This window comes from Alexandromys fortis, unplaced genomic scaffold (genome assembly GCF_014885135.2).
Source record: "Alexandromys fortis isolate MF-2015 unplaced genomic scaffold, M_Fortis_MF-2015_v1.1 scaffold_68, whole genome shotgun sequence".
Taxonomy (NCBI): Eukaryota; Metazoa; Chordata; class Mammalia; order Rodentia; family Cricetidae; genus Alexandromys; species Alexandromys fortis.
The window spans coordinates 942686-969880 of NW_026067948.1; the positions used below are offsets into that span (position 1 = coordinate 942686).

The window sequence follows — 27195 nt, forward strand, 5'->3', positions numbered from 1 at the left end:
GACTGCTCTTTCAGAGGACCCAGATTCAATTGCTATCATCCACACTGAATCTCAAAACCGTCTGCAACTCCATTTCCCATACCAGGCTTTCTAAACTCCACAGGTACTGCAAACGTATGGTGCACAGAAATACATGCAGGTAGAGCACTCATACACGTGAAAATAAGTAAAAGTTAAAATCTTTAAAAGAAAAGAGCTTGCCTTATGTGAAGAATAAATTTCCCAAGTAATTAAAGAACAGTTAACAATATAAAAGATAACTGGACTATATTAAAGAAGTAAGTTAATATCCCTGGGTAATAGGTCTTAATTTTTGAAATTTGAAATTTTTCTGATAATTTCCAGGTAATTCTAGGTCCCCTATCCCTATTTTTGGATTTTTTTGGAGGTCTGTTAAACTTGCAAATTTTTAGACTAATAATAAATTCCTAAACAAAAGCTCAAGATTCAAGAAGTGACATCTAATGTGATCAGGGAAAACTGATTTGATTTGTCTCTTCTCTCTTTCTCTCTGCCTCTCACCTAGCCTGAAGTTCTGGATCAAATACAGAATTTAAGGGAGCTATGGATGGATAACAATGCATTGCAAGTGCTGCCTGGGGTACGTAAGCTTTGCCATGAGTGTGTTCTGACCTGCTGCAGGTTGGTTATGTTTTTAATTATTAATCCCACATCTCCATTCTCAGTGCTTGGAAAGCAAATTAACACTTTTGGGGGCTTCAGTCACCAAGTGCTTCTCATGAAATTGTTTTAAATATTCTATGTTTATCATGAACTGCAAAAACAGAAAAGCTGAGATTTCCCTTGATGTCCCTTATTCTTCTCACTGGGTTTTAAAAGCTGATAAGTTCTTGGTTGAATTTTTAAAACACATTTTGTTTTACAAAAGCAACCTTATTCTCACAGGTAACAGTACAGCTGTTTTTCCTCTTGTTAGGGCTCTTCTACAAAGCAAAGGGCTTTCTCTGCTTCTTCTCTGGTAGAACCCATTTATACCTTTGGAAATCACAAGGATTGCGCAGCATCCAATACAAGCTGACCAGACTCAGGTTTTCCTCCTGTAGTGGGATGGCTCCATGACCCTTGCTGGAGCAGGTTTCGTCCCCACCGCCTGCCTTTCCTGGCCACCTCAACACACATGTTGGTGTTTTCACTGGACTAAGAGTCCAGGCAAGTGGAGGGAATCATTTTTCATTCAAACCAGAGGTTTCAATATTTCCTCAAAGCAAATTTTACTCTTCTTTTGAATTTTCTTTAAATTACTTCAAGGGAGCAAGCACATGACATTTGTTCTCTGTGAACAAACACGAGGCCATGCAAAAGGAGATATCTGGGCAAAGACTGAGGAAAGAACATTTTTAAATTTGAAAGGGCTGCATCTACAGCATCACAGACATAAATAGAAGTCGGTACATCTTGTACTTTCAAAACTGTTTGCTAATGTGATCAGAGAATCACAAAGATCATACAATCAACTCCCTCAATTACACTGTTGGGAAGACTCACATAAGAGTAATTCCACAAATGAAAATGTATGAATTTAAGTGATTTGTTAATTTTACTTATTTATTTTTGTTCTGAAACTAACTCTGTAGACAAGGCTGACCTCAAACTCAGAGATTCACCTGTCTCTGCCTCCTGAGTCCTGAGATGAAAGGTGTGCACCACCATGCCTGGCGCGTGTAATTTTTTAATAGTCCGTTGTTCTGATGTTTCATTGGCAGCTGTTGCTGTTTGCTTGGTAAATTTTATTAGAGGCAAATACAGAGAGAAAGCCACAGTTTGTACAGGTCTGAGTCACAAGCACTGCTTCTGACATCCACAGACTGTCTTAGCATTTATCCCTGTGAATGAAAGAGGCCAGTGTATGTACAGTCGTGGAGAATGCAGATAAAATGCCTCTTAGCTCCTGAGCAGATATGGAAAAGTCAGAATGTTACTTAGATGCAAGTTTATACCAGCTTCTTGAATATATTCATTTCCACAAAGCTACTTACTTTGCATATACTGGGCCAGGCATTGCCTAGCTGGCTTATAAATATTCACTCTTCGGGTCCTCAGAGAAACCCTATGAGAAGGTTCTGTGCAGCTCAGGTTCACAGAGCCGATAAGCAAGCCCCTGGGCCTATAAGCCAAAGCAGCTGCTTCTGTACAGCAATGCTTGACCTCACAGCGTGTCTGACAGTGCAGTCTCTGGAACCTGCAGAAGGCACAGGTGAGAATTGGAGTCATGACACTTTCCGCAGTGGTGACGTTTGCAAAATCCAAATGTGCAAATGAGTAAATGGTGAGACCAAAAATCTTGTCCAACCTCTTTTGAAACTTCTGCATCTAATCCAGTAGTTCAGCTGTGGTCCATGGATAACTTTATTTAGTATGCTTTAATTTGACATTTCGCCATGTGCTATGTGTAACACTCCACTCCTCCCAGCTTATGTGACCTCGGCCTGATACCCAGTTCTATGTGACCTTGACTGGCTGTTCATCTCCCGTGCAGTCAGAAGTGCTACCTGTCAGTCATCCTCAAAAATGAATCACCCTCCGTATTTGCCGTGAAAAGATGTGGGAAAAAAGCAAATCCACTTTTTCCTTTGCTCTTGCATCCTAACATATTAAAATACACTTTTAGAAGCCTAGACTCTTGTTTGTTACTCATTTTTCATACCTCAGAGAGGTAAACAGAACGACCAAGTATTTCATCCTCTACAAAACTCCATCTTACAACTACCAATCTAAAGTTAATATAGCTCTAACCAAGTGGTGCACGAACGTCTGTTGTTTCTGAATAGTCTGGCATCTCCCTCATCTGTGATTTCCACTCTTCCCATCTGTCACTCATTCTCCCACCATGGATCCATCCTCACCTAGAGTGGTGCTGGACCAGGTCGACCTTCTCAAGGACTGCAGACCTTTGCTGCAGGATAGGGTGCTGGTAGAAGGTTTGAAAGACTCAAAGTTAAATACCCCAGTGTTGTTTGTCTTCCACAGAATGTTTGGAAACTACCCAGCAAATGCTGGTCAATGCAGCATGGAGAGCAGCTTCAAGGATGAAAGCCTTCTCCTGGTTAAAGGACAGAGAAGGGCACACAACAGAAAACCACACAGGGTCCTTTACCTCTGGGAAAGAGAGAGCTACCATGGCTCATACATCTTTGGGGTGGGACATCAATAGGAAAGTAGCAGATTTTATCAAGTGATGTTCTTCTGAGGTAGGGAAAGACACCTGCTGCTTTCTTTCCCTCTGTTCTGGAGGGCCGGCTCCTCTAACATCTGCTTCCACACAGCTTCATAGGCATCTAAAGATGCAGGATGGGGCCCTGAGTTAATGAGGGGTGGGAGGGAGAGGAGGATCTTTAGTCCAGTCCAAGCAGATTCAGTTTTATCTCCAGCCCCCATTCTCACAGCAACCTGGGAAGGTCACACAGAAAGCGTGTGCTTATGTGTCCTTCAGGAATAAAGAACTTTATTCTCCAGCTTCTGGAAACACTGGGTGCAGCCTCTCTGGCCTCTTCAGATTCCCTGTTCTGATGAAAGCCTCCTCACTCAAGGTCAAAGCCCCATTCCGGGTAACCTTCTTCCAATTATCCACAAATGCAGGATGCAAAGACCCAGTCCCTCAGCCCCTGCTCAGATACCTGAGGGTTGTGGGGCTCAGCCACAGAATTTTTGGGAAGCTTTGCTAAGGACTTCCTCACGACTTCCTCACAGGCTTGAATGCAACACAAACTTCAGTCACTCTTATTAAATCTATTAATGTGTCATGTTTTTCCAAGCTTCTCCATAAATATGAGAGTTGTTCTTTCTTGCAGGTTCCCTCTTTTCCTTTTTTTTTTGTGTGCTACTGTGAGTGTATGCATACATGTGTACACACATGTAGAGCCCTGAGATGAATATTAGGTGTCCTCCTTAATCAGTCTCCAACTTAAGCTTTGAGACAGCGTCTCTTACTATACCTGGAGCTTACTGATTTGACTAGGCATGCCTCTGCCTCCCGAGTGCTGGGATTAAAGGCGTGTGCCACCACCGCCCGGCCTCCCTCTTTCTTGACAAATGACAACTACTTCATAGTCTTTGCCCTTCCCCCTTTCTTCTGTGGTGTTTCCCACATGAATTTTCTTGTGCATATCAAGACTGTCTTTAACTGTTGTTTCTTTGGGTGTTGCCTTCACTAATGTAAACTACCTAAAGATAAAAACCTTGTTTTGACTATGATGGTGTTGAACAGTTGCGATCACAGACCTAGGATGGAGGCAACGGAAATGTTTAGAGTTGAAGACAAGCCTGTACTTGGCAACAATAATTGGTTTCAAAATTTTAAAATGCCTTTGTCTTTATCCAGACAAGTTTCTTTCCAGACTGGCTCATGATGCTGTCTGTAATACATAGCAGAGAGAGTAGCATATAATAGTCTCAGGGTTGGTGAATGAGCAGAATGTTAACCTCTAATGAAGGGATCTCCGTGACCACCGTGGCCAACATAGTCGAAAGTCAAATTCAGTTCAATATGACTAAGTAGCCAATGCTGGTTCAAACTTCAGTTCAAATGAACTGAGGAGTTCATTTTAGACATATTTAAGCACAGCACAATCTAGTTAAAGCTTTCCTGGTAGTAATCAATTCCATACACACAATAAAGCACACATACATCTCCTTGAGGAACAAAGTAAGCTAAATAAAGATCGGACATGACTATATCAAAACTCTCTGTAAAGTGTATGTAATACCTTCCATAAAGATGGGTTCTGTAGATTGACTAGGGGGAAAAACGAGCTTATGATAAGGTTCTGGGGGAGGGTCCAGGGTCGTCTTGGCCACACAGATAGCACAAAGGTCACTAAACTGCTAATACATCTTCTCCAAGACTTCTGGGTGGATGACAGGTTATGTTTCCCTCCTTTGAAGGAACAACCAGTGTGTTTCACATTCCAGGTTCCCCTAGTCCTTATCTGTGAGTGCAAAGACCTCCTTGTGTCCCACATTCTAATTATCAGAATCAAGTTCAAATTAGAATTTTAAATTTTTCTGAGACATTAGAACCTTAAGAATACTCTGCAATGTTCAGTTCTCCACTGGCAAATTTGAGAACTATTAACTCTGACTGCTGCATTCACTCAGAATTTACCTCTAACCACTGCAGTGAGATATAATTTATAGACATTTTCCAGTCAGTGGATTTTTTTAGCAGACCCACAATGCTCTATGATCATCACAACCTAAGTTTAGAACATTTCCATCACCCTTAAAAGCAATACTACATTTTTGGCAATCTTTTCTACTTTGTGTCTGGACATTGCATATGTGTGGTCTTTTGTGACATGCTCCTTTCAAAGTTCATCTATTTCGTAGCGTATTTCAACACTCCATTCACTGTTACTGCCAAATAATATCCATTATGTGGGCAGGCCACTTTTGCTTACCCATTTAGTCAGTGAGGCAGGTTTGGGCTGCTGCCACTTGGCGGCTGAGAATAACGCATCTGTGACTGTTTGTGTACATGTGTGCTTTTATTGTGTGGGGTGTGTAGGTAATGTAGGGATTCTGTGTTTTGAAATGGATGCACCAGTGTCCTTTCTAGTCAGTGTACATTTGGTCAGTGATTCCATATCCTCCTATTGTCATGATGGCTTTAAAATTAATTTCACAACATTGTGGTTTTTACAGCTTCATGAGCCTTGTGAAAGTTCCCCAACTAATCCTGAGTTTATGCACTGTCTTCAAGTCTATAGGGAAGTTAAAGATGTTGGTATACCTGGATATGTCAAAAAACAGGATAGAAACGGTTGACATGGATATTTCCGGATGTGAAGCCCTTGAGGACCTCTTACTATCCTCCAATATGTTACAACAGCTGCCTGACTCCATAGGTGAGGATGCAACATTTTATCGTGAGTAATTATGTCAAGTGTACAGTTTCTGTTTTGGCAGTATAACTTATTTATGCATGTAGGTAATATATTACTAGCCTGACATTAATAAATCACCAAATTCACCAGGCAAGATCATAAAACAGTGTGTTGCAGATACCTTTAAATGAACCGTTAACGTTAGCATCGAATTCAACTCTCCAGTGAAATGTTTCTATTAAGTAAGTGTGTCTTAAAATTTTCAAGTCTCCTGAATTGCACAGTGTTGTCATGTAGAGCTATTTGGTGACAGTGGATACATTGTAACATTGGTATCACAGGTAAATAACACAAAAATGTACAAATATAAAATAAATTCTTAGTTACATTATTTTTTAAAAGACACATCATTCTTAATACGTTGTAAGATGCTTGCCAGAAAAAAAAATGTATGTCTATCATGCACTAGGTCTTTTATTTATGTCTTTTATGGGTAGAGTTATAAAAGACTGAATAATGAGTACTTTTATATTATTTCTTATTATGTCTCATCTAGGAAAATAATCATTAATTCAGTTAACTTTGAAATGGGGATTTTAACCTGTCTGGAATAGATGTTTCATGTATTCAGCAGCTTGTTGATGCTTTTAAACACTGTCATAGACTAAGTAGCCCAATTGAAGAGAGACTGCAGGGTAGTTCTCATGCTCCCTCCAGTATTTTATTACTACTTTAACCATCCATTCAGGCTGATGGAGCACGCTGGTTTTAACAAACTCACACAAGCTCTTCTCATAAATTTTCTGACTTTTTATTTATCATACATCGCAAACAATGTTTCTCCAACCATCATTAGGCTTCTCACACTTCCCAGCTGCATCCCAGGAGCATCTGGTGCGGACAGCACACTGGGCTCCAATCTGAACGTTAGTCACCTTAAATGAAACTCGTGAGCAGATGAGTGTGGGAAGAGCTGGGTTGCAACACTGAGGAGGCCCATTAGCTACAAAGAGACTCAGCTGCTCAGGACGACAGAGTGGTAGTTTGTGACTCCACACACCCGGCACCACTTCACACCACTGCGTGAAGGCAAAACACATTGATTCCCAGAACAAAGGTTTGTCCATAGCTGACTTCTCAGTGCTAAGACGGTGTCTGGCCTGTGCTGTGTTCTGCTTAGTAAAAAAGATGATTTATTCCTGCTAAGAATGACTATTTACTTGACAAATAAAGAACTTCACAAGTATGCAGGAAAAGGAAATTAAATAAGCATGCTAAAAATGAAAATGCATCCACTTAAATAGAGAGATAAAATGTGTAACTTGTATAGTACTAGAGGGATGGAAACTGAAAGAAAATCCATACACACGATGAAAGAAAAGACGTTAAAGCAATCATAGGATAGAAAACAAAGAAATTATGTGTCATAAATCACAGCAAAAGAACAAATGTAGTTAAATAAGCCTGTTTTATTTAAAAGAGCCAGTTATCTCAGAAGACAAGGCATTCTTAGTATAGCAGGATTCTTTCCTTAAAAAGCAGCCCACAGAGTCACCCTCCACTGGAGTAAGGCATCCCTTTGAGTGACACAGAGCTGGGCATGTGGTAGCAGAAGCAGACAGACAGAAAGATGGGTCTCATTGCTCTAATACCTTCCTTCAGGCCCTAGGGGCTCTCCCAGAATGAAAGCAATGTGGGGACACTAATTACTCACTGACCTGTCCTTTGTGTCTCACTGAATTTCAGGGGAAATTGTGTCTGGGTATCTGCCCAGGGCCTGGTGTAGACACAGACAGGCCTTCCTCAGGACATTCCCCTCTTGGCCAACAGACACGAGAGCTTTGTTCTGGGGCCCAAAAAGACCATGGACACTAACTGGATGAGAAACGGCCCCTCATCTTTCTTGTCAAAATGTGGATTATCTATTGGGCCACCAGAAATTTTAAAAATAAGAGAAGAATTTCCATAGAATTAATACAATAAAATACAACTAAAACAAAATTGCCACTCTGTCACACAAGTTCTGCAGCTGAGAGCCAGCTGACTGAGAGACACACTCCACAACCAGCCTGTGCTTGGTCCCTCCCTGCACTGTTTCCAAGAAAAGTCAAAGGCCTCTCTTCCTCTTCCAGGTGGTTTTAATAAAACGCTTCTTTGGGTAGCAAGGAAAATCACTAGAGGAGGCTGAGTAGTGTTTTACTTTTCAAACTATGCTCACTTAGTGACTGGAACAGAAGCTCCACAGTCAAGTTACCTGAGTTCAAGTTTCTCGCCTGGCTGTGTGGCTCTGTGTTCCATTTGTTCATTGCTGTGTGGGAGTAGCGTTACCTCCACCACATGCCCATGTTGAGGAGCTCACTAGTCAATCCAAGGTGCCGAGTGTTCAGTCAGCGTCAGTTCCTGTGAGAACTTATGCGACAGAGTCTTTTGCTTTCATAGTACTATTACAATGTGTATAAATGCCACATAAACATTGTCTACTTTAAAAAGAGCTATTTTAATGTTTAATGCATTCACATTAATTATGTATCTATACAAGAATATCTACAATGACAATAATAGTCCTCATCCTTTTTGTCAATACTTCAATGCCCAGAGTGTGTAAAAGGAGAATATGGGGAGGGCGAACACAAGGGAGGGAGAGGAAGAATGAGCCACATGAAGCTGGTGCTCCGCCCACTTTCAGGGTCCTCCTGAGGCTCTGTCAGTCCAGACTAGACCCTTGGGTAATGCGTGAGCAGCAGAGTGACCAGGTCTCCGTGAGTTCCTATAAACCCACAGACTCGAGCTGCACAGAAAGGCCTGGCTTGTTTCTGCTGTAAAGATTCGTGTGAGCGCCGTGCCTCCAATCTGCACAGACAACTCTTGCTGGAGTCCAAACCTACCTCAAGTTTTCCTTAACGTTGCTTCACGGCAGAAGCCTTAGATCTGGAAATGCTCGTGGTGACCTGGAGTGGGCTCAGCTATCGGTCATCCAACCCTCAGCCTCTTGTGACCCAGTGCAGTGGTGAAGAGACTCGACGCTCCCACAGCTCCCCTGGTGGGCTAGATGGAGCACAGCAGTCTGATGGAGGCTTCGGGCTTCCCACTGTAACTCATGTCCCCGCTCGTAACATAAACATACTCCAGTGTCCTTTGACATCCCAGAGCGGATGCTGCAAAACATGCTCGAGGGAAGCTAAAATGGTTCAGACATCTTTGGAACAGAGATGAATGGGGCAGGAGATGTTCAGACCAGTACGACGATTATGCACCAATACGTGGGAATGCCCTGCTTCCCACATGCTATTGTTTCCAAGTCGATGCATTATGCTCCTGTGATGCAGTAATTTCATTGCAGCAGTCTGACAGCAAGGGCCGTTCTCTTCACCTGCTTCTGAAGAAAACATAACTGTACTGAAATCCTAAGTCGGCCACAGCTTTACTTCAGACTCCAGGTGACTTCCTCTGACTTTTAAAAAATTACCAGAGTACTAAAAGGGGTGAACATATCCTGATACCATGTCCACAAGGCATGAATGTCAATGGATGTTCCACACCCAAGTGTGTGTGCATGCACACACACACACACACTCACACAAACCAGCTTCAGGATGGTTTCAAAGGATCACAATTTCATATTACTATACCAAAAAGTCCTAGAAAAACTTTGTTTAATTTTCTTTAATTTGACACCCCTCAAAAGACATTTGGTCACGAATTTAACATTTTCATGATAAATTTTCTGACAACACAGTAATCTACAGCATATACCCATAGTTCCCATATAAAACAAAAACTAACCTAGTACTAATACTTTGTCCTTGGGTTTGACTATTGAAGCCACATTGATTTATGAGCTTTTTGATGGTTGGGTAAGAGGGATAATTGTGCCAAAGGCAGATGTTCTCCCATTACTGTGTGGTGACTGCACATGAAGGTAATAGAAGGAGAACGAGCTGTAAAAAATGTGGAGGGCGTAGATCAGACAGTGAAAAATAAGTGTCTGAATGGCTGTGGAGATTGTGCAGTGGTTGAAGCACTTGCTAGACAAGTGAGAACTAGACCTAAGATCCTGAACACCCAGATAAACTCTCAGACCCACAATTCCAACCTCAGGAGGCAGAGATGGGATCCCAGAGCAAACCTGCAAACCAGGTAAGTAAAATAAGCTGTCTCTGTGCAAGATAGAAATAACTGGCCTCAACAGAAGAAGAATGTGTAAGAGCAATCCTAGAAGACTCCAGATACCAACGTTGGGCCGCCACATACATACATACAACCAAACACATGCACGTACCTGTACACAAAAGCACATACACCTCTCACACAAAGTGTTAACTCCTGGCCAGCTCATTGTGAGGCATTACAAATCACAATATTGTTTATGTCTAACACTGATCTAGTTCACCATTTCTGGAATCTCAGCACATAACTCAAGTGTGGTCATTTTCCATGACTTACAATCATAAACTTTTTGTTGCATGACTTCCCACTTTTTGACTGTTACTCTCTTGTTGTAAAACTATTTCTAGGCTGTATCATAAGAAAATAAGTTATCTGTGCTTAGGAACTAATTCAATATAAAACTCAATGGATTCAGGATGTTTCTACTGGTCTATTTTCTGGAAAACAGGAAAAGGAGATGTGGATGCATCAGTTGACAAGTGTGTGGGCCCTAAGTTTGTTTACTGAGCTACTCTGATGATGTTTACTCCCAATGACATGTTAATTCTTACAACAAAAGCTTAAAGCTAGCCCGTGTCTGTTTGTGTGTTATATGTGCAGAACAAAGCCAATCGAAGCACGTATGCATTCATCGTGAATGATCCCTCCGATTTCTTTCAATGGCATTTCCTACTCTGGTGTACTAATAAAACTTCTTCTCTGTTTCAGGACTGCTGAAAAAGCTAACAACTCTAAAAGTAGATGACAATCAACTCACAATGCTACCCAATACAATCGGAAAGTAAGTGCCCACACCAGCACATCAGCCTGTGTGCAAATAGAAATTAGAGGTTGAGCTGTGTTTTCTATCACAACATTGCTGCAAATTCTTCCTCTAGACTGTATTTCATTCAGCTAATGTTTGTATACATCTTAACAACTTTCTGTCTGAACAGCGAATCCACTGCTGCTATAAAACATAATGAGAAAGAGTCAGCCATGACCCTTTCTCAAGCAAAGTGATTACCAGACCTGCAATTACACTGTTAATGGTATTTTCCAGAGAGTATCAATCTGATATGGTTTACTGAGTAGCAGCTATAAATTGACTTAAATATTTCTTGTAAAAAGGAAATCAAGTTTTCAAGTCTTTGCAATATGGATATATTGAAATTACACTCTAATAGCTTTGTATGGATAGAAGCTTGATTTCTTTTTAGACACCAAAGAGAAAAGCATAACCACCATTAAAAACAAATAAACTTGAAGATAAAATCTGAACACTGTCTTAAGGATAAAAATACTGCACAGTTTTTACTAACTTATTTGGATGTAAATTACTAATAACGTTTAGTTTATAATTACTTATAAACTGTGAATGTTCTGTGTTTCACTGAAGTGACTTTATTGATAATGTATGAAGTGATGTATCAGAACAAGCTATCTTTAGCCTGAAATCATGTTAGACCCTTCTTGTAAAGCCATTCCATCAGACTCTGGCTACCTTGTCCCAGTATGAAAGTGTATATAATCCTTTCTCTTGGCAGAGTTCGGTACATGCAAGAAGAAAAAGATTCAGTTTTAAAAAAAAATAGTTGTTTATTACACTTAAGGCTAACTGACAGAAAACTGCCTGTTAAAGTCTTCAACAACGTTAAGATCTGGCCTCAGAGCCACCACCGCTGCTGGCTGGATGCTGAACCTCTTCTCTTGCCCCATCTGTCCTCTGCCAAGTGGAGAAACAGCCAGGTCTGGGAAGTTCCACTTCTAGACAATAGAAAAGTTCAACCTTTGTTGTTCAGAGAGAGAGAGAGAGAGAGAGAGAGAGAGAGAGAGAGAGAGAGAGAGAGAGAGAGAGAGAGAGAGAGAGAGAGAGAGAGTGAGAGACTGTAGGCTTTGTTGCTATGCAGATGCAGAGTTTGTGCCAATTACTAGAGAAACCCCTAGCTAATGTTATAAAATTAAGAACTCTCTTGATAAAATACATAAACACAACACACTGGCCTGATGATTATACCTGACACACATCAGTCCCATTGGTCTTTGTGTTTCTAGGCTTCCCTTTTTCTGAACTTCCAATGAGACAAACTGTCCTGACTCCTTGGTCCTGTCTCACTTGTTACCTGGAATACCTCTTCTAATCTTCCTAAGATGGACTACTTGAATCTTTTAAGTCCTTGCTTTTAAACCGCAACAGCCATCACACGCACCTGAAAATCTTGTTTAATAGAAAAGCTCTCATCTGTTAGCAATGATACCTGAGAACTTGGAGTTCTGCACGATTCCCAGATGTCCAGGTGACACCACAGCTTCTGATTCACTGTGAGTCCTGAGTAGCAAGGCTCCAGATCTGAGTTTAAACACCACCCACGTGTGATTCCCTTATGTTCCTTACCAAAATGCACACCAGAAAATGTTCTGTCTCCCTGTGGTTACCTTTATGGAAGTGCTGCCAAACCTGGCTTGCTACATCCCACTTCACACGGGTTATAATGGCTTTCTTCATAGATCATCTTACGATTTAATTCCAGCTCACAAATTGTATAACAAATCTCAATTAAGGCAGTTTTTAATCCCAGCTCTAAAATTGCATAAAGGTTCTAAAAAACAATGGCACCAATTTGTTCTTGGTAAACTGTTTCTCCGGAGTTCTCTATGGGTCTTTGCTTGCTGTTAAAAGGTTGAGAGTATCAAGCTGAGAGGGTGGGTAATGGATGTGTCTTTCTATTTGGAACTCTAATGTTCCGACTTTTCACTAATTGCCTTGACTCAGAGTGAAAATGTGAAGTGAAAAGTGGGAAAATTATGCAAGTGAAATGGGTGTCAGGTTATCACAAACTTAATTTTCTTTTTGCTAAGACTGGTAACTCTCTTAAAAGTGTGAAAGATACTTTTCCAAGATAAATGGGACCACTTAATTCAAAGGTTGATGGCAGGCTTATAGGGGTAAAGGTCAAAAATTCCATCACAGTAACTCATGTTTTAGAGGTCTTTAGTGTTATTATGTTTCTATGGTTATTGTTTCAGGAAAGAAATAAGAAAAGTGTTAGATTGGACTAACTCTTCTAAAAGCTAGCTTGAAAATTAGTACTGAATGTAAAGGAAATAAAACAATATCACTCCTACTAAGTTTTTGGATTTAGTTTTGTTGGGGGTGTTTGTTTCCTTTGGTTCAGGAAAATGTGCTTGCTTTGAGTGTAGGTGTAATTGGGGGGCTGGAGAAGAGGCTCAGTCAGTAAAGTGACTGCCATCCACACCACCCAAGTGTGAGACCTATCCTCATCATCCACAGGAAAAATTCTCTGTTTTCACTTGGGAATGTAGTGATGCTGTATGTGGCTGAAACAGCGGGCATGCATTTTGATGGTTCTAGAGTTTGTACCCAGCAGGGCAGCCTTCATCATCAGAGTGTTCTTCTCTGGGTCTGCTAGCAGCTACCATGCTATAGTGATCATGTGACTTATTCTCTCTCTTCTCTTCAGTCTTATGGCTATATCCAGTTGCGTTACATCCCTAAGGTTCCATGTCTCAATCCCATGATATTGGGTGGGGTAGGACATCAGTACATGAGTTTTGGAAGAAAACAACTATTCAAACTATAACATACACATTTGAAACCTTGTTAATAAATGAGATATATAGTATCTTCCAGGATTTCGTGTATATGTATATGCATGTATGTGAAATCTTGTGAGAGGGTGTATGCTTGTATGTCCACCTGCATGTGGAAGCCACAAGATGGTCTCATGTCGTACCTTAGACACCCTGCCTGTTTGTTTACTTTTTTTATTTAACACAGAGTCTTTCCTTGAGATGGAATTTACTGAATAGAATGAACAGGCTGGATAAAACCCCAGAATCCTGCTGTCTTATGTCTCTGCTGGTAGGATTCAAGCCTCCACACCCAGCTCTTTCATATGAGTGTTGGAGATCCACATTCAGGTGCTCATATTTGAGCAGCAAGCACTTTACCCACTGAGCCGTCTCCTCAGTCACCCAGGCTTTTGTGAAGTCCTCAGGCACAAACTGTTCAGAGTCATGGAGCAACCAAGAGTTATTTGATTACAGGAACACAGGTTCTACCACTGTGTGCACATCATAGAGGCACTTCCTTGAACAAGTGCAATAGTGAACTTTTGAAGAAGTCGAAAGAATACCCTCCAAAATACGGACAAAAAGCATAACAGTAGTCAGTTTACTGTTCTTATCAGGGGCGTCTGCTGCACAAGCTTGCACGTGTTGCATTCTGTTGACTAGCTGCAGAATCGGTCTGCCTACACCAGCATTGCCACCTTCCCAGTGCAGAGCCATACTGTGGGTTAGGGTGTCACCAAGCAACAAGGGTTCTGCTTTGTTTTGTTGTTTATTTTGCTTCGCTGTTTCATTTGTTTTGTATGCTAAGGGCCAGGCAAGTGGCTTCACACATGCCAGGCAAGAACTCTCCCATGTTTGCAGTAAAAATCCTTCACACCCATTATCACCCTTTGGAACCACTGTCTTAAAAGCATCTGCCACTCACTGAACGATGGTTACACACTGCACTGCTGTATTTGACTACAGGTCAAAAATATTAGAGAAATCTGAAACACACAAATTAAACGTGTTGCTCCAATGGTAGATGCTCTCACATTCATTCACAATGATGAGGAAAAACACAAAAGCGATCACATGGAATTCACTGGTGATTTTAAAATGCATTTTTAAAATTTAAAGTGCAAAGGCTGTCATGATACCTATATAGAACCATTCTTCCCCCACAACCCCCACTAGACCACAGCAACCTACAACTGTTGTGTGTGGGCTGTGGCTAAACTGAAATTCTGCTTACTCCCACACACATGGAATGTTTCTGCTGTTTCGACTGGTCAGACAATGCTTTAGTATCTTCATTTGGAACATGTAGATTTTGAAATAAAAATTGTCGATAAGCAGAGCTATTTTCTCCATTCTCCCCTAAAGAGTTGTTTAGGGTAGTATTTTACATTTTGATGATAATTTTCTCATGCAATCTAAAGTAATTTTTCACGGTCTTCCTTTTTAATTGATCCAATTTGCTTCCTAGAGAGCGAAGAAAATGAAAGCTTGTAGCTCCTCTGGGTGTGTGGGAAAGCTGGGTGGAATGTAAGTGTCTTGTCTGTATAACGGCAGGAAGTTCTAGGAGCTGGCCAGCACTTCTAGAAGACACAGCTTCCGCCTCAGTCTTACCAAAGCCAATTTAGGCTTCTTCTAGTAATGATACAGAGTTAATCTGACTGAAGTCTGTAAAAGCCCCACAGATTACATAAGATTAGTGGAAATATAAAAGATGTGATTATAGACTTTATCTCCAGCCCAAATTAAATTATTTTATTTATATTATTTGAAATAAGAATAATGAAAATCAAGTTTTCTCTCATATGTAGAATTGGGATTTAAGAAAGAAAAAATGTAAAAGTAGAAAAGGGACTATCTGAGAAAGGGAGGTGGCCAACAGAAAAGGTAAGAGTAGCAGAGAGGGGTGAGTATGACTAACATATGTTTTGCATATATATGCATACATATGCACATGTTAAGATGAACCCATTATTGTATACAAATAATGTACACTAAGAGAAAAACATTTAAAATAATAAAGCTAAATTAACTCAGGGTCCCTCTTCCCCACAGAAGGGTTTATTGGGTTTTTCTTCCTCCGTATGTACCTAGACCTTACAGACATGGCTAAGCACTATAGCCACCTCTGATACCCAGTTATAAAGCTGACAATGGACCAACTAAACAACTCAGCTAGATACTCCCTCTTATAAACAGAGATTGCTTTCTGGTTTTCTGGCCATCCAGACCCAAATAATCACACAGAAACTGTAATAATTGCAACACTGTTTGGCTAACGGCTCAGGCATCGTATGCCTAGCTCTTATACCTTATATAGTTATATATAGTATTTCTACCTCTTATATCTTTATAATTATATATAGTATAACCAGCTCTTATATCTTAAATTAACACATTTTAATCAGTGTATCACCACAAGGCTATGGCTTACCAGTAAGATTTTGGCCTCTTTCTACTTCGGCAACTACATGGCATCTACCTGACTCTGCCTTGTTTCTCCCTACATTCAGTTTCTTTTTCCTGCCTACCTATATTCTGCCCTTCCATAGGCCAAAGCATCTCTGGAATGAAGCTTATTTTACCATGGTGTATGATCCTTTTGCTGTGCTCTTGCAAGCATTTTATTTTGCATTTGGTTTGCAAGCATTTTATTGCGTGTTTTTACACCAATGTTCTTGAGGGGAAATAGGTCTGTAATTCTCTTTCTTTGTTGAATTTTTGTGTGGTTGGGTATCAGAGTGATTGTGGTCTCATAAAATGAATTTGGCAGTGTGCCTTCTGTTTCTATTTTGTAGAATAATTTGAGGGGTATTGGTATTAGTGTCCTGTGTTTTTATGGGTGTAGTTAACCTCCTTGAGTTAGAGTTTTCTTTCTAGTACCTTCTTTAGGGATGTATTTGTGGATAAATACTGTTTAACTTTGCCATGGAATATCTTGTGTCCTTCATCTGTAGTAATTGAAAACTTTGCTGAGTATTTTAGTCTGGGCTGGCATCTGTGGTCTCTGTAAAGTTTTTAAGACATCTGTTCAGGCTTTTCTGGCTTTTAGAGTCTCTGTTGAGAAGTCAGGTATAATTCTAATAGATCTGCCTTTATATGTTACTTAGCATTTTTCCCTTGACACTTTTATCATTCTTCCTTTGTTCTGTTTGTTTAGTGTTTTGATCCCATCTATTTAGTGCTCTGTAAGTTTCGTGAACTTTTATAGGCATGTCCTTCTTAAAGTCATGAAAATGTTCTTCAAAGAGTTTGTTAAAAAAAAAGTTTTCTGGGATTTTGAACAGGATTCTTCCCCTTCTATTCCTATTCTGCTTAGGTTTGATCTTCTCAAAGTGTCCCAGATTTCCTGGATGTTTTGTGTCAGGAATTTTTTAGATTTAACATTTTCTCTTACTGATTATCAATCTTCTATCATATCTTCTGTGCCTGAGACTCTCTCTTCCATCTCTTATATCCTTTGGTGATGCTTGTATCTATAGTTCCTGTTTGCTTACCTGGACTTTCCATCTCCAGGATTCCTTCAGCTTGTGTCTACTTTATTGCTTCTATTCACATTTTCAGGTCTTGAACAGTTTTATTCATTTCTTTTTCTGTTCGTTTATGTTTTCTTGGCTTTCTTAGTTTTCTTTAAGAGATTTATTAATTTCCAATGTTTGTGCTTTCCTGGAATTTTTTAAAGGTATTTATTCATTTTTCTCTCTAAGGACCTCTTCCTTCTTCATATAAGTTGGTTTTAAGGTCATTTTCTTGTGCTTCGGCTGTGCTAGAATGTTCAGTTCTTGCTGTTGTAGGATAGCTAGGCTCTGGTGGTTCAATATTACCTCTTATGTTGTTGATTGTGTTCTTACACTGGTATCTAGGCATCTGGGTTTGGGGTGAATATAGGTCTAAGTGTTAATTTTTTTTAGTTTGTCTTTGTTGAGTGGGTATTTTATTCTTTGGTTTCTGTTTCCTCTTTGGTCTTCTAGTTTTTGTGGTCTGTATTTCTGGCAGCCAGTGTGATGTACCTGGTCAACAGATATCTGCCCCTGTAGGGGCTGGAGCATGACAGTGGGGCAGGAGGAAAAGGGAGTCAGCGGCTTGGTTTTTCTGCTTTGAACTGAGTGTGTGGGAGGGTTCTGAGGGCAGGTGGGCCTCTTGTTCTCTATTTTGCCTGATCTTTATACTTCATTTTATTAATACCAGGAGTAGCCTGATAAAATATGGTAGCTTATGTTATACAAGAGCCTGTATGAAAACACCTTTAGTGATTTTAACCAGATAAATAATCATTAATAAAATAAGATGGCATTGTATGTTCTGACTTTAGATCTTGGAAATTTTAGAGACAATTGAAAAAAATAAGTATTTGTCCTCAATAGCTTTACTTCATAACTCAAAGATCCCAAATAACTGTTAGGCTCTTAATTCATTCTGTGTATTGCACGGGGTAAAGAATGCTATCTTTTTAATAAAGAAAGACCTCAATTGCATGATAAAATGGCCCTGTATAGGAAAAAAAAGTGCTTCTGCACTGTATTCTGGACATGCAACACAGAGCAGGAATGGTATGTGGTATTTTCCCACTCTGCACAGTTCTTCAGTTGTCAGTAGACCCAAACTGGGGTGCTACAACTTAATTCAGTTCCGACCCATATATCCTCAGCTAGAATCAGAAAACACAGATAAAGGCTAGGTCCCACAAGACTGCCCTCTAATTAGGGATTAATCACAAACCCTGACTAACAATTTGTAAACAAGGAGTTCTTAGAATTCACTCCTCAGGTCCAGTGTTTTGTTGTTGTTGTTGTTGTTGTTGTTGTTGTTGTTGTTATGTTCAATTGTTTTTTGATTTTGGTTTGGTTTGGTTTTAAAGTTTTTCATTTTGTTTTTGCTTTTTTTTTTTTTTTTGGCTTTCTTAGAATGGCTCAGAGAAATCTGGGAAAGGGTTGTAAGTTATATTGAAAGGGCACAGATGAACAGCCAGCCACATGAGAAGGCTTGCAGGGAAAGGTGTTTTCGAAGGGACACAGAACCGCAGTGCCTCTGCCACACCTCCTTCCAATAACTTCATACAGTCAGCAGTTGGAAGCTCAATGAACCTGTCCTTTGGGGGTTTTATTAAGACTTTATTTTGTAACCATAATTGATTATGTCATTGTCCTTTGGTGAACAGTTCAGCTTCAGTCTTTTTCTCCTTCCCAGAGGTCAGGAGTGACTGGACATTATAACCCTAAAATCATGTCATTACCTTACTGGAACACACCTCTTCTGAAGCTAAGCAAAAATCCTCGGTCATAAGTTTTCGTATTAGTATTCAAAAAGACACTTGGCTTTGGCCATGCCAAGAGTTTTGGGAGTTCTGTGCCAGGAGTTGACTGACTATCAGAATATCAAATACATATTTCTCACCATAAATCACATTGTAACTGGGGCCATAAAAGTGATGATGCATTTTGACACTGTCCATGACTTTTCAACAAAAACTCGTTTTTCAGATCTGTCTATTGAGACATTAAATATTAAGAAAGTGGAAAACAATGAGACTAATATTTACTTAGCACATTGTTCATTAAGAGCACTGAGAATTAAAGTTTCATTTTGTTTTATAAAAAAACCTACCAGGAAGAATTTGATCAATGACTTTATTACACATGAGCTAACCTCTTTTCTTTGCCTTAGTGGATTGCCATCTTTCTTAAGAAGTCTGGGTCCATTTTCAAAACTTAATTCTTTGTGTTCTCATTGTCACGACATATCTCTGAGAGCACCTCTCAGATAAAATCCTTCACCAGTATCACTTCTCCTGTGTCACTTCCTCTAGGATGTGGGTTGCTTTGTCCTCATGAAGAGCCTCTGACAGCCCATCTAAGGTTCAACTATTGGTATCAACAATCCTGTGGTCAATTATTTCTCCTATAGTTCTACTTGTGTTCTGTTCGAATGTTTCGGCATTGTTTCCACAATACACGATAGTAGTTTCTATTATACTGCACTCATATTTGGGAGATGATGTATGTCATGCATGTGTCACTACAGTGGTGGGGCAGTGCAAGCACGTGTGTACATACGAAGACCAGGTCAGCTCTCGGTGTCTTTTCCTCAGAAACTGTGCACCATGTTTTTGGAAACAGAGCACCTTACCTGCCTGTAGCTCATCAACTAGGCTAGACTGGTTGGTATCAAACTTGAGGGATTCTCCTGTCCCTGCATCCCCAGTACCAGGTTTGCCAGTGTGCCCCACAGTGCACCTTTTCATGAGGTTGCCAGGAATTTAACTCAAACCCTCATGCTTGAATGAGAATAACTTTTCAAACTGAGCCATCTTCACAGCCCTAGTAGTCGTGTTTTAACAATCAAATTGTTTTTCCCAAGTGTCTGCCTACTGCTGGCAGACAAGGAACAAACAGAACTATTTGTTTTGCTGTCTGTGTGTGAACTTAGAACAAAGGCTAGTCACAGGAGGACTTCAAGAGTGATCCTGACACTCATCCCTTATTCACATTGTGATTTTTAGGTGGAGGAAACTGTGATTCCCTGTGCAGTTAAAAAAAAAAAAAACGAGTAGCTGAGATTTGAATGGTGTTGTTGAGGGAGTAGCATTGTCTACTGAAGCATAATAGCTTTATAACAGAAACCTCAAATCAACGGGAGCCTTACTGCCACTCAAAATTGACCTCTGAACATGTATAAGAAAGAAAAAAGGAAAATGTCAGTTTACTTTTTAAATTGCTTAACACTGTTTTTAACTCAGCTAAATATACAGTTGATTTTTTTCTAAAGGCACTATAATTTCATGACTATTTTTGGAGAATATGATCCCAGGCTCTTGACAGAAATCTTTGGTTCTTGTGAGGTTCGTGTTCCTAGGATCGTGGCCCATGATGACACTGACATCAAGACACCAGCTATCTTCCGAGCTCTGGACTGGACTTGGCCCCTAACTATACAATACTATCCCTGCCATTTCCTGCCCTGTAAATCCTGCTCACCCATTCTCACCGCTTACCTTTTCTGCAGCATTTCATCCACAGAGCACAATTTATTCATGTCTTCCTTAGTGTGTCCCTTTGCCAAGGGAGGTAAATGAAACAGCTTTGCCTTTGGGGTTGTGGTGGTCTTTGGAATCACAGTCGTGCATCTGGTAAATGACCTAGCTGGGGCACAAATCTGATGAGTTTCAGCTCTGTGCTCCATGTTCTTGCTGGTTAAGTGATTGAAGTGAGAGTCACCGAAGCTAGTGAGTGTTAGGGTATAAAAGGGGAAGCCATTCCTTGGCCTTGCTCCAACTAGTTCATCTTCCCTCTGCAATGATGGCCTCCTCACCCTTGGGAGTTCCTTCCTGATAACAGTGCCCTAAGTGCTAGCAGCAACTTCAGTATTGCTGTCATTTACGCTGGACTAGGCCCTCTTTGTCGCCAACCTATGCCAAAAAGTGATGGGATCATCTTGTTCCCTCATGATAATTTCAGAGTGCATTCCCACAATGCCTTTCTGAGGACAAGCTAATATGACTAAGTTTGCAGAGCTATGGACTGGAACAAACAGAAAAGCTGTGTCCATTTGAAAACAATGCCTCTTGTTCCACTTCAAATGCTGATCATGAGCAGGAAAAGGCCCATTATTTCAAGAGGCACTGAAATCTACACTATTTGTGTAAAACTTGGTAGATTACTGTGTAATTCGAATGGCAAATACTTCCACGCTGAGTGTGTCCTGCCTGACAAGAGGGATGACAGAGTCAGACAAGCTGTATTGTCATTGCTTCAACCCAGAGTTCCTGCTTTGTGTGGCTAAGGAAACATTCCTTAGTCTCTGTAAGCCTCACCTGCAAGATGGGTTGTAAAGGTAGATACTGTATACAGGTGTTAAAGGGGGGCTATTATTGAGGGGCTGATCTCAAGGGGCTTAGTAAAGTCTGGAGCAGTTCATCCCTCTTTCTATCTTGCACTCTGACCCCCTCACCTTCTGCCCCTCCAATTACAGGTGCTCACTCCAAGCCTCCTGCTGGCAATAACATATAAGTTGTAAACGAACTGTCTTTGGTGTCATCCCAAGTGGTTCAGATAAATGCTTGTGATGGCGTTTGATCCATTTCACTGTGCTTGCTGACTGGGTTGACTCACATGGTATTGTGCCATGCTAGTTTAATAATATTTGGTGAATTTGGACACATCACGTTCTCAAAACTTTTCCTTTACCACGTGACCTTTCAGAATATCTAAGACTACTGTGTTTTAACTTCTCAGCTTGTCTTTGTTAGAAGAATTTGACTGCAGCTGCAATGAGCTGGAATCTCTTCCTTCCACCATTGGGTACCTGCACAGCCTGCGAACCTTAGCAGTCGATGAGAATTTCCTCCCAGAGTTGCCCAGAGAAGTAAACAAGCTGTTTTCTATCAGTTAACTTTCAATGACTCTGTTTCGAATTAAAGTTCTAACAGGTGCAATCACAGAGTGGATGTATGAGTTGAGCTTTGAAAATATGTAGGCATTACTGTTTAGATAAATATATGCTAATTGCTTTTTTGAGTGGTAAGCTCAACTAAATTTTGCATGTAAAGATTAGTAAAAATATGTTAATCAATGCTAAGGGATGAAATCTGGAATCATTTATTTATTTTGCTTTTAAGAATTGCTATACACAGCACTTAGGATAATTGTATTTCTACTTCTGAAGTAAAAGCCTGGATTTTACTATAAATTTGTCTCTGAGGCTTAATGTTTCTTATAGCATTATTTTAGTTTCTGGATACACGAAGAAAATCTTTTAATTTTATTTCTAAACTGGATTTATTTTTTAATGTCCAGAAGAAAATGTAAAGTGTATTTCTAGTCTAAAGCGTTATACTAAAAATTTTTAGTCAAAAATTATTAATAAAAATAGCAAATGCTATGTAATGTGACATAAAATCAGACTTGCTAAGGAAGTGTCGAGAGTTAAATATGTGTGCTGTCCTGCCTTAAGCACAAGTATATTGGTAATCATGTAGAAAAATAAATGATTTGTGAAAACAGCAGGGCTACCAAGTGTTTAAAGATTTTCACTATTTAAATAATTATTCTTAATATGTGAAAGAATATGAAATGTGCATTATCATCACATCTAAAATCATAAATCAGTGTAAAGAGAAAGGTTATAAAAGCAGAAATCAGTAAACACACTACATTACATGTGTTAAGAGACATTAAGATGGTAAAGGAATCTCTAGGCTAGGTGTGGTGGCACATTCCTACTATCTCAGTGCTCAGGAGGGTCACCGCGAGTTCAAGACCTGCCTGACTAACATGCGGAGCCTTAGGTTAGCCTGCACTGCAATGTGAGACACCATCTCAGGAGAGAGAGAGAGAGAGAGAGAGAGAGAGAGAGAGAGAGAGAGAGAGAGAGAGGAAGAACTTATCTGTGGCCTAAATTGTTTTGTACACTAGAGAAACTAATACGTAGTAACAACATTTTGTGGCTTTTTTCTAAAATACACTATTGTTTATTCTTCGAGAATTTCACACGGTAGACAGCCCAACATTGTAAACCCCGCTTCCTTTTGCCACCTACAGATTGGCAGCTGTAAGAATGTCACCGTTATGTCTCTGCGCTCCAATAAGCTAGAATTTCTTCCTGAAGAAATTGGGCAGATGCAGAGGCTGCGAGTCTTAAATCTAAGTGATAACAGGTATGTAAATTATTTAATAAAAGTAAATTATGGAGCCAGACGTGGTGGTACACACCTTTCATCCCAGAGGGCAGCCTGGTCTATATAGTGACAGGTAAGATTATCACTAGTCAGCTCTGATACAACGCCACAGGTTAATTCATTGCAGCAGGGATGAATATTTAGTCATATTCAGAGTAAGACGGACAAAAAAAAGGGGGGGGAGGATGAACCCTCTTCTTATCGTGTGTTATATTGGTGGGGGCTAGAAACAAACATGCAACTAAAATTTGTCTTTTTTCTCATCTTGTCTATTAAAACAACTGTCCTCATAGGAATGGGAAGAGTAGATACTGGAGGGCTTCTGTCTTGACACAGTGTCTTCAGAGCAGAGCACCTAAACTTCTGTCAGATGAATGACAGTGTGAGTAGCTCAGACTTGCACTGGGGTGGTCAGAGACCAGAGTTTAGTAAGTCATGAAGAATACTCACCAAAGTTTCATAATGAACACAAAAGTTTTCATTTGTTTTTCAGTTTCCTTTAGGAAAATAATATCAATTTAAAAAGAAACTATTGTCTTTGTAGTTAAGCCGTGCTCCCAAGTAAGGAAATACAGTGTTTTATTATAAGGTCTGAGATTATTTTAATTATAAACCAAAGTGGCAATGTGACATCACTGCTTTGTGTGTTGAGACCCAGTCATGTCCTCCTCCGGCTTGGTGGCCAGATTGGCAGAAGAGGCAATGCCCTGAGTGCCACATCTGAGAAGGCCTTTGTTGAGATCTTTAAAGAAGTTCCTGTGAGCTAGATTAGGAAGTGTGATCATGGAAACTCCATAGAGAAATGGGCTTCTACTGACTTCAGTGGAATCACCATAGAAAGATTAATTCCTGCGACTTCACTAACACCACAGGAAAAGCATCACAGAATTCACTAAGTGAGGCTGAGTGCTTGTCAACCTAGAAAGAGAATCTTCATGACAAGCTATAGAAGTCTCTCCCAAATACTCATTTCCCTAAACATTCTGAATGATTATATGGCAAACAAGCTTACCAAACATCACGAATGACCTATAATAGAAGTATTGATATGTTGGTGGCCTTTACCTAGCTAATCAAGCAAACTTCAACACTCACCAGGGGTCAGACACATTTGTGGATGCTGAGGAAGTATATGAATAAGACATCAGCGACTCACAAGGTCAAAAGAGAAAAAAATCATACACATCCTGTAGTACAGCAACAACAACATAACCAAGCTAATATTTCCAGCCAATTAGCCCATCAGTGAATCAAGCTGGCAGAGGTAGACAAGGCGTAGTGAACTCTGAGGCCAACATTAACACTGCCACAGAGAACTAACTGCTTACAGGACTTAAAGCAAGAATCAAGGTCCAAATCAGGAGCAGAAGGAGAGAGAGCACAAGCAAGGAACTCAGGACCGCGAGGGGTGCACCCATACACTGAGACAATGGGGATGTTCTATCAGGAACTCACCAAGGCCAGCTGGCCTGGGTCTGAAAAAGCCTGGGTCAAAACTGGTCTCGCTGAACATAGCGGACAAGGAGGACTACTGAGACCTCAAGAACAATGGCAATGGGTTTTTGATCCTACTGCACCTATTGGTTTCGTGGGAGCCTAGGCAGTTTCGTGGATGCTCACCTTACTAGACCTGGATGGAGGTGGGTGGTCCTTGGACTTCCCACAGGGCAGAGAACCCTGATTGCTTTTTGGGCTGACGAGGGAGGGGGACTTGATTGGGGGAGGGGGAGGGAAAGGGGAGGCGGCGGTGGGGAAGAGACCGAAATCTTTAATAAATAAATAAATTAATTTAAAAAAAAGAAAAAAAAGTGCTATCGTAAGTAGTGAACCGTTGCAATTCTGTGTTTAAAATAAAATCAGTTGACAAAGTGTGGCATTGTAACTGGGAACAGGGACACTTTGCTCTGTCAGCTACAAGGTTGTGCCTTCGCCAATGCCCTGCTCATCCATCAGAATCACCAGGGGAGTACAGCACATTAGGACTGCATCACGATGACTCCTCAGGGACATGCATGAACATGGCATGAATATTACACGAACTTCACTGATGTGAAACTCAATGGCAGCTTTGTATTTAACCGTGTATAATATCAAACATGCTACCCCACCCTATAAAATTTACTTCACAATTTCTAGTCCCCATGAATTTAAACAACTTGTGTGGGTAATTCAGTTTCTGCTAAGAAAGAATCATGATATAAGTCAATACCTGCTTTTTTGTGTTCTTACTTATGTTCACAGATATTCATTCTTTTATAAGATTAGGTAGTCTCCCTAAGAACTCCACCACACACCCTTAACATTTACAGTGGTGGCCAACCTCTTTTTACATTTACTAAATTATTTGAAAATGCCTGATCATTTTTGAACATAAATTAAGTCCTTATTAATTATTGTAACATTTTTCACTTCCTTTCTAAAAGTGCATTTGTCAATTGACTCATAGCATTCCAATATACAAAAGACTTACAGAAATTCCCATTACCAGTCAGAATGTATACTCGGGGATAAGCTGCTGAGGCTGCCACTGTGTGCTGCTGTCTCTGAAGCTGAGATGATGATGGTGGCTGATGTAATCAGAATGTGCCGATCACACACTGGCTCTGTGACACCAAGAAACATTGGCTGGTACATTTGTCGGTCTGGCTTTCCAAAGGCGGGAAGCCACACTTTTATGGAATGCTACAGCCAAGGACAAACTTCACAAAACTCCAAAATACTGTTTTTAAAGATTCCTTCTTGTAATGCCTACTGTGCAATGTACAAGAGATGAAATTTCTGTAGATCAGCATCACTTTAGAAACTACGAAGTGATTTAGAAGTAAGATATCGTGGCCCTTGCCCTTTTGGGAACTATAGTTTTGTGAGGATATCAGATAATAAACAAATGACTGCAAAAAAAAATAGTCCCATATAAAAGCTGTGAAATAGTCTGTGTAGGCAAGTGCAAGCCACTCTGAGACTAGACTGAAGGAAGGAAGCTATTGGGACCCAGAGAAACCTTTCCTATGAGAAATTTAAGCACTGAAGAACTGTGGTATTTAATCAAACGAAGCGGAGTAGGAAGACTATTCCAGAGAGGACCAAGCTGAAATTTCTCCTGAGTTGGTAGAACATCATTGTGCACTCCAGCTATGAGAAAAGGAGAATCAATGCTGGGATATCAGAGCAGTTTTAGGGGTATTAAGATTTTATATTTATTTTATTTATTTGGTTTTTCGAGACAGGGTTTCTCTGTAGCTTTGGAGCCTGTCCTGAAAGTAGCTCCTGTAGACCTGGCTGGCCTTGAACTCCACCACTGCCAGTACTGGGATTAAAAGCGTGTGCCACCACTGCCCGGCTTATTTTTTCCATTTATTTGTGTGTGTGTGTGTGTGTGTGTGTGTGTGTGTGTGTGTGTGTGTGTGCAAATTTGTGAAGATCTACTGAAGTTGGAGTTAAAAACAGTTGTGAGCTGCCTAGGATGAGGACTGTGAACTGAACTCATGTCCTAGGGGGAGCAATAAGTTCTCTTAACTAAGCAGTCATTTCTCTGGTATTGGGGTGCACACTGCAGAGCCTGACCATGGGTACTAACAGGATTTTTGTTTTATTTAAATACTGTGGAAAGCATTTGAAAGATTAGAAAGATTTTTGTTGTTTTGGGCCTGGGAGATGGCTCAACAGATAAAGGCACTTGCCTCCAATCCTGTTGATCTGTGTTTGAACCCAGGACCTACTTGGTGGAAGGAGAGAAAAAAACCCGGAAGTTGTCCTCTGGCTTCCACATGCTCACATGTACAGAAATACATGCGCATATGCACATACGGACACACACACACGCACACACACTAATGAATAACAAAGAAGATTTTCATTCTTTTAAGATTGTTTAGGCACTCCAGAGAAAGAATTGAAGAGAGCAATGAATCAACACAGTAGTGTGTCTAAATGTTCTTAGAA

At 40.3% G+C, this 27195-nt stretch overlaps 1 protein-coding gene across 2 annotated transcripts in view; it reads left to right on the plus strand.

Moving 5' to 3' along the window:
* Positions 1-27195, plus strand: part of Lrrc7 (leucine rich repeat containing 7) — a 307126-nt gene that overhangs the window by 196419 nt on the left and 83512 nt on the right. For both annotated transcript variants that reach the window (XM_050149461.1, XM_050149462.1), the window contains exons 8-12: positions 527-601; positions 5720-5864; positions 10719-10791; positions 21812-21941; positions 23117-23232. In XM_050149461.1, the coding sequence (XP_050005418.1) occupies positions 527-601; positions 5720-5864; positions 10719-10791; positions 21812-21941; positions 23117-23232 (539 nt within the window). The remainder of the gene's footprint in view (positions 1-526; positions 602-5719; positions 5865-10718; positions 10792-21811; positions 21942-23116; positions 23233-27195) is intronic.